We start from the raw sequence: 15,360 nt of genomic DNA, 5'->3' as shown, positions 1-15,360 counted from the left end.
GGTCCTGGGATCGAGTCCCACATCGGGCTCCCTGCTCGGCGGGAAGCCTGCTTCTCCCTCTCCCGCTCCCCCTGCTTGTGTTCCTGCTCTCGCTCTCTCTCTCTCTGTCAAATAAATAAATAAAATCTTTAAAAAAAGAAAAGGAGCAGTGTAAGAAAATGGTTATCACTGTGTTAAGAGGGAGTAGCATACCTCGCAGAGTTACCTGCTACTACCTGTACTAATATTCTAGCTGATCATCCCCCACATCACTTTGAATTTGCAGTTATTTCTTCCCAATAATGAAACACTTCCAATATCAGAAAGTACCTGGAAGGCTGAGTACAAATAAATTGTATCCCAGAAGCTGTCTGTACTCTACAATTCTATCAATCCTCCATTAACAACAAAAATGTAATACTCGTAAGAACCTTTTTCCTCAGTAGCCTATAGCACTTTCAGATGAATTTTTTTCTCCTATAACAAAGATGAAAGCTGGTATTTTCTTATTTCACGGGGCAGATGAGAAACAGAAAGGGTTTGATTTTACAGACCTAGTTACGACTCAGGGTTTGTCGTTGAGCATAAGAATTTAAATGGTCATTCCTCCCCCCGCCCCCCGCTTTCATGATCCCCCTTTGCTTTTATAAACAACTAAAAAAAAGTGTTTATTTTTAATAAGTTAATGATTTATACCTTGTTATTGCCTGCTATTTTGTGCATTTTTAAAGCCTTTGTTTTGATGTGGGGACACTCTTTTATTAAAAGATTTGCTCCTACAGATCTGAAAGTGTACCCACTTAGAGTACAAAAAAGCAGACCTGAGTCATTCAGAAGACCTTTCTATATAACATGTTGGCTTTGAAGAATCTATATATTATTTTGCCAAAAGCTTTTTTTATTCCTTTTATAGACCAGAATTAGACATGAGTTATTTAACCTCATGGTGCTTAGTTCTGAGCATTTCCATTTCCTTTCCAGCCCTTATATTTTTTTGAAATGTTTCAGTTTAAAGTAGGGTTCTGCTCACAAACTACTTCTGTTCAGGAGACCGAAATAAGGGCAGGAGGGGAGGTAGTGATTGGTATTTGGCGGCAGATGTTTGTCTCTCTTTGGGTTTGAAATGACCATCAATAGGGGAGAACTGGTGAACTGGACAGTTAGGAAAAGTTAGGTGAGGGGAGGAGACTTTCTTTCAAGGGGAATTCTGCTACCATCAACTACCAAGTATTGTAGAAGCCTTTTCTCTGCTATAGAAGTCCAATTAAAGTGTGTCCCTGAGTTTCAGAAGGAAGTACAGATGATGGTATATTTTATTGTCAGTCATCCTGACATTTTTGTGTAGCCTCAAGACCTCGACACTTCTGGTTTATCCATGGTCTATCACCATCTCTGCTCTTGGTCCCCTTCTCTCTCCCCCCCTTGTTTTTTTTCCTTTTCTGACAATGTCTGTAGGATGGTAAGAAAGAGAATTTTGGAACCATGAAATGAGGGGCTGGGAAAGAAGACGATCTATTGGTTTACTTTCTGGTTTCTTGCTGTTCTGTCCCCAAATATACCCCCAGACAATTGGGATTCCCAGTTTTAGAAACACTGGGAAATGACTTTCTGCCTCTTTTTTCCTTTGCAGGAAACACATGAAATTGTGGCAATCAAGAAATTCAAGGACAGTGAAGGTATATATATATATATTTTTTTTTTTTTTTTCCTTTTTGTATTTAGTCCTTGTGAATAGAATGTGGAAGAGATGGGATCTAGCTAACTAGACTTTGTTCCTGAAATTTTAAAGTGTCCATCTCAGAAAGTGAGTATAGCTTATTTATTATCATGTTTTGCTTTGAAACATTTGGCTCTTTCTGTGTGAATCTTTTCATATTTCATGATATTAGAAAATTTATCTTATATTTTAAAGTACAGTCAACATTGTGGAAATCTTGCTTCAAATGCTGGGTAGAAGGCATGCTATTTATGCTATTCCTTAATATTATTAAAATGAGAAAACTGATTTGAAATAAATACTTTTGTGAGTTCACACAAGTAGTAAGTGCTGTTTGAAGGGCTTTGGTATTGGTTACTGTGATCTCCAGTTCTAGTCAATTAGAAATACAAGGATAAGTGGTATGTAGGTGGTACCAAGAAAGTGATTATACATTTAAAATAACTCATTGGAAGAATAAAAGCTTTTCAAGAAGAAATACCATAGTTGGAGTCCTTGGTTACATCCAAACCATTTCAGATGGAGTATTAAAATTACCCTATGCTGGGCAAGAAAATTTAAAATAAAGCACTAAAAAAAAATAGTGTACAAAATATAAATAAATAAAGCATTTCAGTAGTTCATTAGGTTTTAAATCTAGACTATTGGCCATCTAATTTACCATGAAGGCACACATGGCCTTTCAGAAGCTCTAGGCAGCATTTCCCCAATTTTTTTTTCCTACAGAGACCCACAGAAATACTTTTTTACATTCTAATCCAGTATCCACATACATAATGTCCTATATATAACTGAAGCAAAAATGTCACAAAACTATTACACTAACGTGAGGTTCTTCGTTTTCTGTTCTTTCCTGCTCATATAAATTCACATCAATGCCTATTTGTGGCATCAGATAACATTGATTTTTACCACTGAATCATAACCTACTTTGAAAAATAGCACTAAGAGGCACCGGCGTAGCATTACCTTTCCTGTCTAACTGGACATATGACAATAGCAGTCATAGCCTACCTCCATCAGCACACATTGACTAAGTACTGTAAGACACCAGCCTCTATATTTGTGAACAGTTTCATCACTCCTACTTTAGACACTTAGTAAACATTAAATAACCAAAAGGGCTCACTAACAAATAACGAAGTCCTGGGGTAGATTCAGTAGTATTTGATATAACCCACCTCTGATGTGCTGGTTATGTGGAGCACATCACATCATCTGGGAAACCTTAGCAGCCATTGTCTTGCCAGCCTTAAAGAGAAGGCAATAAAAAATGCTTTTTAGCTTGTTCTAAAGAAAAAAAAAAAAACCTGCTTCAAATGATGTACCTGTAGTCTAACAGGAAACAATAGCCCCAGGCCAGTCCACTCTGAGACCATTGGCAATGAGCTCTTTGAGCAGTGGCTTTGGGCTAACCACAGGTGGCCAAGAGACAAATGGTGATCTACTAAAAAGAGTGGTTGCAACAGTAGATCAAAGCATAACCTTTGCCTTCGTGTAAAGACTTCTGGCTGTGCATTCATCTTGTAAGGCAAACCGTCAAGCATTGGTTACCACCAAAAATAATAATTGTCACGAAGTTTTTGAAAGGCAGTACTATCTAGGTCACGTATGCCATTGCTTTAAAAAAAAAAAAAAAAAACCAACTAAGTGCCACATTCTTCACAATCCCTGTTCTGTGCATACCTATTCTTAGCTTCAGTTAAACAATGTGTTTGTACCTGTGTGCTGATACCTTCAGAGTGGTAATCAATAGCATATCTGTTGAAATTTATTGAGCACTGAGCCAGGTGCTGTAAGAGACATGAGGGTAAATCAAGTGTGGGTAATTTCAGGAAGCTTAGTAGAATTAAGACCTGTAAATAAAGAGCAGTAAAATAGAGTAGAAAGCAGTCAGTGCCTGAATGAATTTGAATAATTTTGAGGCAAGAGACATTGTTTCTAGCTGTGGCATCCAGAAAGTGTATGAATAGTCTAGACATTATACGAAACATTTGATCAGCCTTCATTTCTGTGTGCTGACAAAGCATGAATCCCCTCTGCCCTCATCTCTGCCAGACCATTATTAGTTACCATACCTTACGGACACGCAACCTTATCACCCAGCCACCTAGCAGACGGACACCTTTGTAGGATCACCCATATATACTTCCAGAAGGATACTTCCTTAACATTTCTATGATAGAATCTGAAGACATGCAATTATTCATAACTTTTTCGTTCCAGTTCTATTCTAGGCATACTTTCCTACTGTTTCCAGCTCTCCCTGGGACATCTCATACTCTTCTTTTCTGCCTTTACCCTTTTCCTCTTACCTGAGTAGAATCTTGCTTAATAGAAGTAAGGGAACGTGTGCGGTGAACAGTCCTTTTGGAATGTGAAGTGCACATAGATAGTTCAGTACAGATGAGAATGTCCATTCAGCCCCTGTGGAAACCACTTAATTCTGAACCATTTATCACCTTAAATTTCAGTCAGGACAATTCTAACAAAAATAGAGTTTCATCATAATATCCTTATTGTCATATAGCTCTCGTTAATTTCATTTATTAGTTACTCTGAAAATATTCTGTTGATACTATGTTAGTGAATTTTCTAAACCCAATGTTTAAAAATCTTTGTGAAGATCATGACATAATCCTATAAAAACATTGTTACACTGAAATAGGATCTGAACTTGGTCTGATTTGCATTCAAGCTAGTCAAGTATTCTCATACTGATGCTATCAAGGGATATTTTATGAGAAAATATATTCTGTTAGCTTTAAGAGATTGTGATCATGTCCTATTTTCTTAGTAAATTCATATATATCTACAAATTTGTATAAAATGTTTTTGAAACTACATTTTAAGGTAGACCACTATTTAATTCAAGCTGTCCTTGTTATCCCAGGATAATAGATGCTTATCTAAAATCGGAACCAAACTTTAATAGTAAATAAAAGGTTAGACTGGGGAGTGCCTGGGTGGCTCAGTTGGTTAAGCGACTGCCTTCGGCTTGGGTCATGATCTCAGGGTCCTGGGATCGAGCCCTCTCCCACTTCCCCTGCTTGTGTTCCCTCTCTCGCTGTCTCTCTCTTCTGTCAAATAAATAAATAAAATCTTAAAAAAAAAAAAAAAAAGGTTAGACTGGGACTTTAGGTTGGGAAAATGGAACAAAAATTATAAAAATAAGTTTATCTTATAGTTAATACAGTTTGGATTATAATAGCAACTATGTGCTATTTCTTAGAAAAAAAATCAAGTGTTACCTTTTTTGGGAGAGGGGCAATTTTTACAGTAAAACTGTAGGCTAAGTCAATGAATGACTTTCATAATAAAAAGAGGCTCATTAAAAAAATACACCAAAGGCTTTGTCAGTTCTCCCTTTGTCTGTCCCCGTCTTTCTGTCTTCATCCTGTCAGTTTTTTACTCTCCAGTTATTAGCTGTTACAACTCTGTCAGATCAATTATCAGTGTCTTTTGTCTATGATTTTCCTCGAAAGACTGACATACTGGGTGAAGATAAAAACTCATGTTAAAATGGAGGACTTGTGTAAGTGATGACATTTTTATCTGAGATCTCTTCATTAGTTAATATTGTTTTGTTTTGATGACTTTTGCTTCTTTATTCATCATCATCAATGTAGAGTTTCAGATAATTAATTCTTTTTTTTGAGAGAGAGAGAGCACACACATGCAAGTGGTGGGGAATGGGCAGAGGGAGAAGGAGAAAGAGAATCTTAAGCAGGCTCTAGGCCTAGCATGGAGCCCGAAGCATGGCTTGATCTCATGACCCATGAGATCACGACCTGAGCCCAAACCAAGAGTCAGACGCTTAACCGATTGAGCCACCCAGGCACCCCATGAGTTTGTCTATTAATATAAGTTCCCACAAAGAAACATTAACTATAAACACCTAATCAACCAGGAGTCTTCATAGAATTAGTTCTACTTAGTATTTGGATTTTCTGAGAAGAGAAAAATGACCACAGACCAAAAAGTTACTAGAAATGATTTAGTTGAAAGATATTTTTTGGACTATGTATAATGATAAATTTAGCCTAATTCATCTACCCTTCCTATAACTCCAATTTTGTACAATGAGATTCGATGTTCAGATGATAATCTTCTGTCACTGTTGGAAGATCATTCTCATGCACACACATGTACAAATGTCTGCCATCCTCAATTTATTGAATAATCCAAGAGCCATGATTTAGCCTAGATAGATTTGAATTAACAAGAATTAAAAATGTCGGTTCATCTTTTACTTGAGGAGGTCCTGTGATCTAGGATTTATTTCTGACATACATTTGGATCTTCTGGTGTGACATCTTTAGCTTCTTAGGACTTTTTAGTCTTTCCCTAAAAGTACAGGTGATGGGGTGAGGAGGGATCCTCCCTATGTCACTGGGCCTTGGTACATGGCAAGGAGGCTGATTCTGAGGGAGCTGTAGAGCAGTCCATAGTTAAGATGGAATTTAGGTTGTGCCTCTGCTTGCATTTCATATCCTGCTTATCTTTTCTGTAGATAAATATTTTTTCTCTTGGAATGGACATATTTATTCTTTTTAAACATGAGAAAATGTTTAATTGGTCATTCCTTCTTTTCTCCAGTTTATTTCATCATTATTTTTACCCAGACTTTAGAAAGCTCTAGCCTGATCTCTGGTTTGAGGAAACTCTGATCTCATTCTGTATAATGGTACAAAACAAGAGTTCATAGTCTTCGGTCCTTAAATTCAAAAACCTGATTTCTCTGTAAATGAGGCCTTAAAACAAACTTTCCTACCTTTGCTTAAACAGAGAATTCAGTTAACTAAGCTTGAGCGTTCTGGCTCGTCATGATTTCACCACACTTCTTTTAATGTCCAGAATGGATCTCTTTCAAGCTTCAGGGATTCTTCTAGGATTTGATGAGCATTTGTACCTTTCATACTTTAATAAATTTCTGTTGTGCTCTACCCGGTCTTCATTGCCGAAGATTTAAGGATTTTCATCTTTTTTGGTATATATGGTAGCAGTACCGCCATTCAGCGCCCCGGGGCCATGTTAATTGCCCTCTTGTTGGTATTCCTTCTTTAGTCAGGGCAACCAGACTCAAACATGGTATCCTTATGGTTTTGTACAAAGATGGGTTGGCTTTTTTCCCCTCCATTGTACCCGTTTAAAGGTCCATTTTGCGGGGCATTTTTGGCTATACAAGAATGTCAGGTTTGTGATTTCATAAAGTAGGTTACAGCTATTTCTGGATTTCTTTTTCAAGCGCACAGTTCTTTAAAAATAGAGTTACAATAGAGTTTCTGCTCATCTTTAGATTCTTCTCTTTTCATTACTTACTTTGCATTTCTTTTGCTCCTGTGATTTTTTTTTCCTAAAAATTGTTTTCTTTTACTTTAGTGAATCTCCCTTCTTGATTTTTAGTGTGTTAGCTTGCCTAACTGGCGAGCTAAAAGTAGGTTAGTTCTTTGTTTTTTTTCTTACTTAGCGTCCTTTTTCTACCCTGCCATTTAATCATCATTCAAAAAAATTTATGTAACATTGTCAGACTTGCTGCCCGGACTAAGCTAAACACCCTCACTGGTAACTGATGACCAGGTCCATCAACGTGCACATAAGTAGGACTTGCATGGAAGCACCAGGTCTTAGAGCTGGAAGCACCCTCAGAATCATCTAGTAGAAGTCCAACTCCAGTTTACAGCCAAGGAATCCAAGGCCCAAAGGTGCATAGCTAGTATGTAATTAACTGGGAAAGATGCAGACCTCAAGATCTTTGTCGAGTTTTTCTTGGACCCATACCATATTGCTTTGCCACTCCGCTAAGCAGTAGCAGAGTGCAGACCTGCACTTGGGTGTTCTGACTCATTCTCTAAAGCTTGCTCACTACCTTACACCATGTTGCCTATGTCCCTGTGTTCTACTTAGTGTGGTGTTCCCTTCACTCATCCTGAGGAAGTTATTCTTTCTAGACTTGGTTTCTTCATTTGTAAACTGGAGAAGCCTAGCCTAAATAAAGAATCCACAGGATTATTTCAACTGGGAGGCAGGGATTTTTGTGCTCGTGTCAGTAGGCTGTGCTATCACCTTTGAAAAACTGCCTTGCTGAAGAGCTTGGCTACTTTCTGAACCTGAGGTGAGAAGCGTGTGTAAGTGGAATGTGTATTGCCTTTCCCCATTATCTCATCATTTAGTCACAGTTTTGTCCAAGTACAGAGTAAGCCAGGAGCCTTAAAAGTACTTAGAGAAACAAAAATGGTAGGATAGACCAAGTAATGAAGAGTATGCATTTTGCTTGCACTTAGGGAATTAATAACTCCACTTCCTGCCTGTTCCCATTCACTGCATTCTTAGTGCCAAAGTGCTTACTTCAACTTTTACTATCTGTGACAGGCATACATTAGAGGAACCTTCATTTCCTAAAATAGATAGGCAGCTCAAATGAGGTGGTTTTGGCCCCATATGCTAGGTGATTTTGTGAGCTGCTTTTCGAAGATTCATTTCTCTTTCTTCTCTAGCCATTTTTTATGTAGAGTTGGTATAGATTTGAATGATGTCTGTATAACGAAGTAGCAAAATTCAGTGAGGTTTATGCTCATAATCAATGAGATTTTAATGGAAAGAAGTCATTGATTATTAGATTTGGAAAAAGCCATGGGATTTTTTTAGGGTGTGTGTGGGTGGGGAGGGTGCCCATTTATTTAGTTATTTTATGAATGAAAAGTTAAGTGGCTTGCCCAACATCATATTTCACAGTGTTGGTTCATTAACAGGATCCAAACTCCAGGTCTCCCAAATCCTATTCCAGCATTCCTTCTTCTAAAGCCATTCTACTTCAGCCATTCTGAGGTGGCTCAATCTGTTAGCAAAGTGAAACTGCCACACGTTGCTAATAATACAAAGCTCCCTTATTTCAGTTGCTTTTCGGGTGCCAAGAATTCACCAAGCATTTGACTAGAAAAGATACACCAGCTGTATTTACTTTTGACTTGTTTGCAACATTTCATTTGTACCCAGCTCCAGCAGAGCTTACGGATGTTGTTAATGAATGGTTAAGTATATATATATGTGTGTGTGTTCTTGACCCTTAGTACTTTCAGTTTTTTTGAGACTCCATATTTTATAATCACATATTATAGAAGACAACCAGGCATGGAGATGAATAGGGGAAAATAAATTTAGTTTGTCTTACTGCCTGAAAAGCTGCCCTCTCAACCTTCTAGAGACAAGATTGAAAGCATTGTACTCAAAACTGAGAGGGCGAAGGGCCTCTTGCTTGCCATCACTTTGCTGCTTCCCAAGAATGAGAGCGAAGATTTCCTCATGGCACCAGCGAAAGCATTTGTGTCAGAAGTATTTAGTGATCCCTTCTTTGTGCCAGGTGCAGTCCTAGGTGGTTGAGTGTGTATTGTTGAACTGCAGAACTTGGGCCTGTCCTCTAAGAGCTCTTGGTTTAGCAGGGGTAGCCACCTGTAAGCAAAACAATCTATAAATAAAAATGGTGAGAAGGTCTGCGAAAGAAAAGTTCAGAGTAGTGTGATAAGGAATAATAGGGATGGAGGCCTGCTTTGGTTTAGTGATCTAGGCAAAGCTTGTGAGGAGTGCTATTTAAACTGAAACCCAAAGAAGAGCCAGCCCTGTAAGGAGTCTGGGTTGTAGAATGCGAGTTCTAGGCAGAGGGAACAAGTTCAAAGGCCCTAAGGTTGAAAAAATAAAGTTGGGGCTGTTTTGGGAACTGAAAGACTAACATGAGGGAGGGGAAGGAAGGATATGAGATGGGGATGGAAAAGCAGACAGGAACCAGGTCATGAGTAATCAGTATATTTGTCTGTATTGAATTATTTCCTTGTTGGAAGATCATTTGCTTTGTTTTGAGACCTGTGTGGCATTCTGTGTATTAGAGATAGGTGAACTTTAGTTTGATTATCCCAGTCTTGAAAGTAACCCAGATGGGGTAGCAGAGAAGCAGGTTATGAGCCTACCTCATAACACTAAAGGCTTTCTAGCGTTCCCTACATTTTAGCAATTCTAAAAGTCACAAAACACCACTTCTCTGGCTTAGCCTCAGTTTGCAGAACAGCTGGACCTCTGTCCCACCACAGTCCTCTAAGCCACTTTGGGAAGTCCCCTGATCACACCTCGTACATTCCCCCTACTGCCAGGTGGCCCCTGCGGTGTCATATTCTTTTCCCCTGACAGGCGGGCCCTGTGAGTCCCCAGTTCCCAATTGACCCCCCCTGGTGTGGGCTGGGCTGGCTCACTGCTTATGCCACTGTTGGCCTTTGTTACTGCTAGTTCTTGCTTTCTGATAAGCAGTATCTTTCTCTGTCCTTTTCTAATCTCTGCTCCAGCATTCCCCAACAGTTTTTTTTTTTTTTTTTTTTTTTTGCTGAAGTAAGGAGAATATTTCACTTGTGTAACCAGTTCACAAAGGAGTGTTGACTTTATGTTCCCTGTCTGTTACAGGTACTGTGGTGCTACAAAGCCCCTGCTTTTATGACTGTTTCTTTATTCTTTAAACTCAGTTTGAATGGGGGCTGAGAAATGGGCTGAGAAGTACTCCCGGTTCCTGATTTAGAATCTTCCATCCCCCATTTGGAGGGAAGATTCAGCCCCTTTCTTCTTGTGTATCTTGCTTAGGAAGCATTTCTCCCTAGAAGGCATTTTCATCTTTCTCACCTTCATCCCCAAACTCCATTTTCTTCCTGAGGGAGGTTAGATATGACTGAACCTGAGAATCACAAAACTTAGACTCTCAAGCTAGGATTTTGACTCTGACCCCAAACCTTGGGGACAAATGTGTTTTAGAATTTATAACTTCTGGGTTTTAGAATGGAAATATGGCATGCTACTTTAGCATTTTGTAATCAGATACTATTTCTAAAGCAAACATATGAATATTCATACTAAGTGGGATAAACAAAGAATATAAGTGGTCTCGTGTCAGTTCAGGTTTTACTTCTAAACTTAGAAAAAGTGTTCAGTCTTTAGACTGATTTTTGAAGTTGCATATAAAGGATTATGAACCTGTGTTCTTGTGTGTGTGCATACATATATGTGTATATGTGGACATGGTAGTTAGAATTTCTAGGCTAAATCTGAAGGTATCATAAAAACTCATTTAAAATAAAGTATTACCTTCCCTACTCCCCTGCCAATTCATCCATTAGAGTTAATGTGATTTCTGTCCTTCCTCCACGCCTGGGGGAGCTATCATGAATGAATTTGATGACATGGAAGAGTATATTGGTTCAGCATAAGTTCTCCGTCCCAGTACGGCTACACCATCTGGGATGGACAGATGGACATGCCACAGGAAGACAGCAGGAACCTATAGCAGCTGCTGTTCAGAGAGATCAGACACTCTTAGAAATCCCTGCAACTTGACTATGAGCTACACTGTGGGTGCCTGGTATGTGACCTCTGCTCACTGAGGTGACTCACGTGCAGCCTGAAGAATAAAATGCTCTTTTAAGCCAAAACTACAGGCCAAAGTTAAAAACACCAGCTGCTACAGATGCTGCATAGAGGCGCCTCTGCACACTGATATAGTTGATTCCTTCTTACCCTTTTAAACTCCTTCTTTCTCAGTATGTAGTGTTAGAATGAAAATGACAGTGGATTCATATGTCGGATCTGTCAGTCTGTGTTTACACATATACTTTGCAATACACAGTATAAGAAAACACAAGCAGAAAATGAGGTTCATGCCAGTCAAGTAAGCATTTTCTTCTGTAAGATGCTAATTCTTGATCCTTTCAACAAGAAAATGTGATACTTAATCTTCCATCCTTGAACTTCTTATGCAGAAGTACTCAAAGTGGAAAGTGAAATTGGTATGTTTTCACTGTTCTTAGAATTTTTTGAACAGTAGCTTGAAAGCTTTAATTTTACTCTATTCACCATTGTTTACATTCTAGAAAATGAAGAAGTCAAGGAAACGACTTTACGAGAGCTTAAAATGCTTCGTACTCTCAAGCAGGAAAACATCGTGGAGCTGAAGGAAGCCTTTCGTCGGAGGGGGAAATTGTACTTGGTGTTTGAGTATGTTGAAAAAGTAAGTCACTAATTGATAGTATGGAGATTTGCCTGATTCTTCTTCTTTTTTTTTTTAACTTTTATTTTATTTTTTCAAGTAATCTCTATACCCAGCGTGTGGCTCAAATTCATGACCCTGAGATCAACAGTCGCATGCTCTACCTCCTGAGCGAGCCAGGCGCCTCTGCCTGATTCTTTTATTTCGGGTTGTTTCTGACAGTATTCAAGGAGGCGTTATTATCTAGTGTGTTTTGTCAATGTACTCAAAATCTCAGTATTTTAAAAATGAAGTTATTATCCATAATCATTAGAAGCCCTGAAATATATTGAAGTATTTTGTGCAATTTAACTATACAGAGATCATCCTACATTTTTCTTTTTTTTTTTTTTTTAAGATTTTATTTATTTATTTGACAGAGATTGTGAGAGCACAAGCAGGGGGAACAGTAGAGGGAGAGGGAGAAGCAGGCTTCCGACCAAGCAGGGAGCCTGATGCGGGGCTTGATCCCAGGACCCTGGGACCATGACCTGAGCCGAAGGCAGACGCTTAACGACTGAGCCACCCAGGCGCCCCTCATCTTACATTTCAACAGTGAATTAGTTTGGCTTCTGATGTTTTAGAATCTGTGTTCAACAATTAATTTTTTGGGCTTGGTTTATTTATTTATTTATTTATTTAAAGATTTTATTTATTTGAGAGAGAGAATGAGACAGAGAGAGAGCATGAGAGGGGGGAGGATCAGAGGGAGAAGCAGACTCCCCGCCGAGCAGGGAGCCCGATGCGGGACTTGATCCCGGGACTCCAGGATCCCAGGCGCCCCGGGCTTGGTTTATTTAAATTAAACCTAGGCAAGGCCTCTGAGGGAGAGACAAGTAAATTGACAGTGATGACATAGGATGTCAGAGGTATGTAAGGCAGCCTGCAAGCATAGGATGGCTGCCTAAATCAGACCTAGAGTGGCAAATGAGTGGGCTCATGGAGCAACCTTTTGTGAATTGCCAGTGCTTTGGCTTTAAGGGAAGAAGATGTACCAGGAGGCATAAGGTGAGGCTTGAGGAGATAGATGAGGCCACAAATAAGGAATTGGAAGCATGGGAGAAGAGTGGAAAAGTATACACAGTTCAGATTGTCTGCATATTTGCTTTAGTATTTTTTTTTTTTAAATTGGTAACTCTTAGTGACAATTTTAATGTTGTGTGGCCTAGGGGCAAGTGTATGCTACAGTAATCAATATGTGTGTCTTTGAATTTCTTTGAGGGCAGCTGCCCTGCAGTGCTTGATTATTGTCCCAAACTGAAATAATTACCTTAACAAGAGTAGAATAAACTGGAGCCAGATGGACCTTTTAGAGGTTTTCTTGATGAATAAATATGTGGCTCCTGATTTCCTGTTATGATCAAAACAACAGTAAAAATGATTACTTTTATTAAATTTCACTTCTTGAATACATGTCTCTGTAGGACTCTACATGATAAAATGAGGAATTTCTAAATTATAAAATGAGGCTTTCTAAAGAAGGTGAACACTGGGGAGGGTTATGTTTGCCAGCTGCTTTCTGTTGCATAAATGACAGTGTCCCACCACCATCATCATTACAAAATAGAAAGCAATGTTGCCAAGGTGATGGACCAGGAATGTGGCTTTTGATTTAATTCAGCCTTTACAAATTATTTTTCTAATGAAAATAGACATAGTAACTTCATTTCAAGCAAATCTTGAAGAGTATTATAAGTTTCTTTGTCATTTTAAAACACTTTATGTTTCTTTTACAAAATCTGCTTAAAGGTTTCTTTTTCTTTTCCTTTCTTTCTTTTCCTTTCTTCTTTCTCTCTCTTTTTTATTTTTTTGAGAGAGAATGAGAGACAGAGAGCACGAGAGGGAAGAGGGCAGAGGGAGAAGCAGACCCCCTGCTCCTGAGCAGGGAGCCTGATGCGGGACTCGATCCCGGGACTCCAGGATCATGACCCGAGCTGAAAGCAGTCGCTTAACCAACTGAGCCACCCAGGCGCCCTCTCTCTCTTTTTTAAACGAAGACAGATCTTTATTTTTTTGACAGGGTGAGGAGGGGAAGAGGGAGAGGGAGAATCCCAGGCAGGCTCCATGCCCAGCGTGGAGCCTGACACAGGGCTCGATCCTACAGCCCTGAGACCATGACCTGAGCCGAAATCAAGAGTTGGACGCCTAACCAACTGAGCCACCCAGGTGCCCCTTAAGGTTTCTTTTCCTGTATCAATTTAGGTGTTTTCCTAAGGGAACTTCCCCACCAAAATTAAACTGAAATTTGATATTTATTAAAAAGTTATAAAAAAGGATTGCTGTAAAAATCAGAAGCTCTGGGGCACCTGGGTGGCTCAGTCGTTAAGCGTCTGCCTTCGGCTCAGGTCATGATCCCAGGGTCCTGGGATCGAGCCCCACATTGGGCTCCTTGCTCAGCGGGAAGCCTGCTTCTCCCTCTCCCACTCCCCCTGCTTGTGTTCCCCCTCTCGCTGTCTCTCTCTCTGTCAAAAAATAAATAAAATCTTAAAAAAAAAAAAATCAGAAGCTCTTTATATTATTTTTTAATTGTCAAGAATAAAACCTAGGTTGCTTCTGCCTTTCTGCTCCACCACCCCTGAGATGTGGCCCTTGTTCTCAAGGTCAGGATCAGGCTCCAGCTATCACATCCCATTGGGCAGGACTTAGTTTCATGGCCACCCTAGCTGCAAGGCAGAGGGGAAATGTACTCTTCATTCTGAGCACCTGTGCATCCACTTACAAATTGTATTACTGTGGGCTAAAGGAAGAATGGGTATCGAGGGGCATTCTTCTCTGCCACTGATGAATTTAGAGTGTAATGGGAAATGAGACATACAGTTTATTTTCTATATTGCAAAACCTTCTTATTCCTCGTGTACATTTGGGACCTCCTATGCATTTGTTAATTGAAAAAGGCAATTTAAGTGGAGAATCATTAAAAAATGATGCATACATAGTTCAAACATTTTAACTTAACATATATCACTATATATTCATTTACTACTCTTTAGAGGTAGGGTCAAGGCCTTTTGAGTATCTGTCTTCTGATTGTTCTGATGAGTCTTTCTTAAATACATCATATTCATAGTGCATCAACTATGATAGCCTGTGAGAGCATCTTTAAAGTGAAGCAAAAGCTTAAAAACATAGTAAAGCAGTCTCAGTGCAGAATCCTTATCACCATCACCACCTGTCCCCTGGCAGCGTTTTGTAGTTTTTGCACTCACATTTGATTAGGCAGCGGTATGTTTAGTGGTTTTCCTTTATGAAGTCTTTCCAAAGTATTAAACTTTGTTTTCTTATAAACAGCAACTCTCTTTATTTAAAACATTATTTCATTGGTTTATATGATATTTAATTGTATTAAAATAACAAGTGCATCTGTTATAAATAGGTATGAGAGTGTTATAAACAAATAACTGATTGTATATATGCAGCTCAACTGGTGGGAACACAATTGTGAGGTTGTATTAGAGCCAGCAGGTCTTCTAACTTTTTGGTCTTACGACTCCTATACTCTTAACTGGAAACCCTAAGAGCTTATTATTTATGTGGGTTTTATCTATTAATATTATGAGTCAAAACTGAGCAATATAAATTATTAATTCATTTAAGAGTAACGATAATAATC

At 39.0% G+C, this 15,360-nt stretch overlaps 1 protein-coding gene across 1 annotated transcript in view; it reads left to right on the top strand.

The window, feature by feature from the left end:
• Nucleotides 1–15,360, top strand: part of CDKL5 (cyclin dependent kinase like 5) — a 124,579-nt gene that overhangs the window by 57,168 nt on the left and 52,051 nt on the right. Inside the window, exons 3-4 of the mRNA XM_021683847.2 lie at nt 1,610–1,655; nt 11,596–11,732. Of these exons, the coding sequence (XP_021539522.2) occupies nt 1,610–1,655; nt 11,596–11,732 (183 nt within the window). The remainder of the gene's footprint in view (nt 1–1,609; nt 1,656–11,595; nt 11,733–15,360) is intronic.

Source organism: Neomonachus schauinslandi, chromosome X (assembly GCF_002201575.2).
Source record: "Neomonachus schauinslandi chromosome X, ASM220157v2, whole genome shotgun sequence".
In the NCBI taxonomy this organism is placed as follows: domain Eukaryota; kingdom Metazoa; phylum Chordata; class Mammalia; order Carnivora; family Phocidae; genus Neomonachus; species Neomonachus schauinslandi.
Note: the sequence above shows the minus strand (reverse complement) of the source record. Positions and strands in the feature narration are given on the sequence as shown.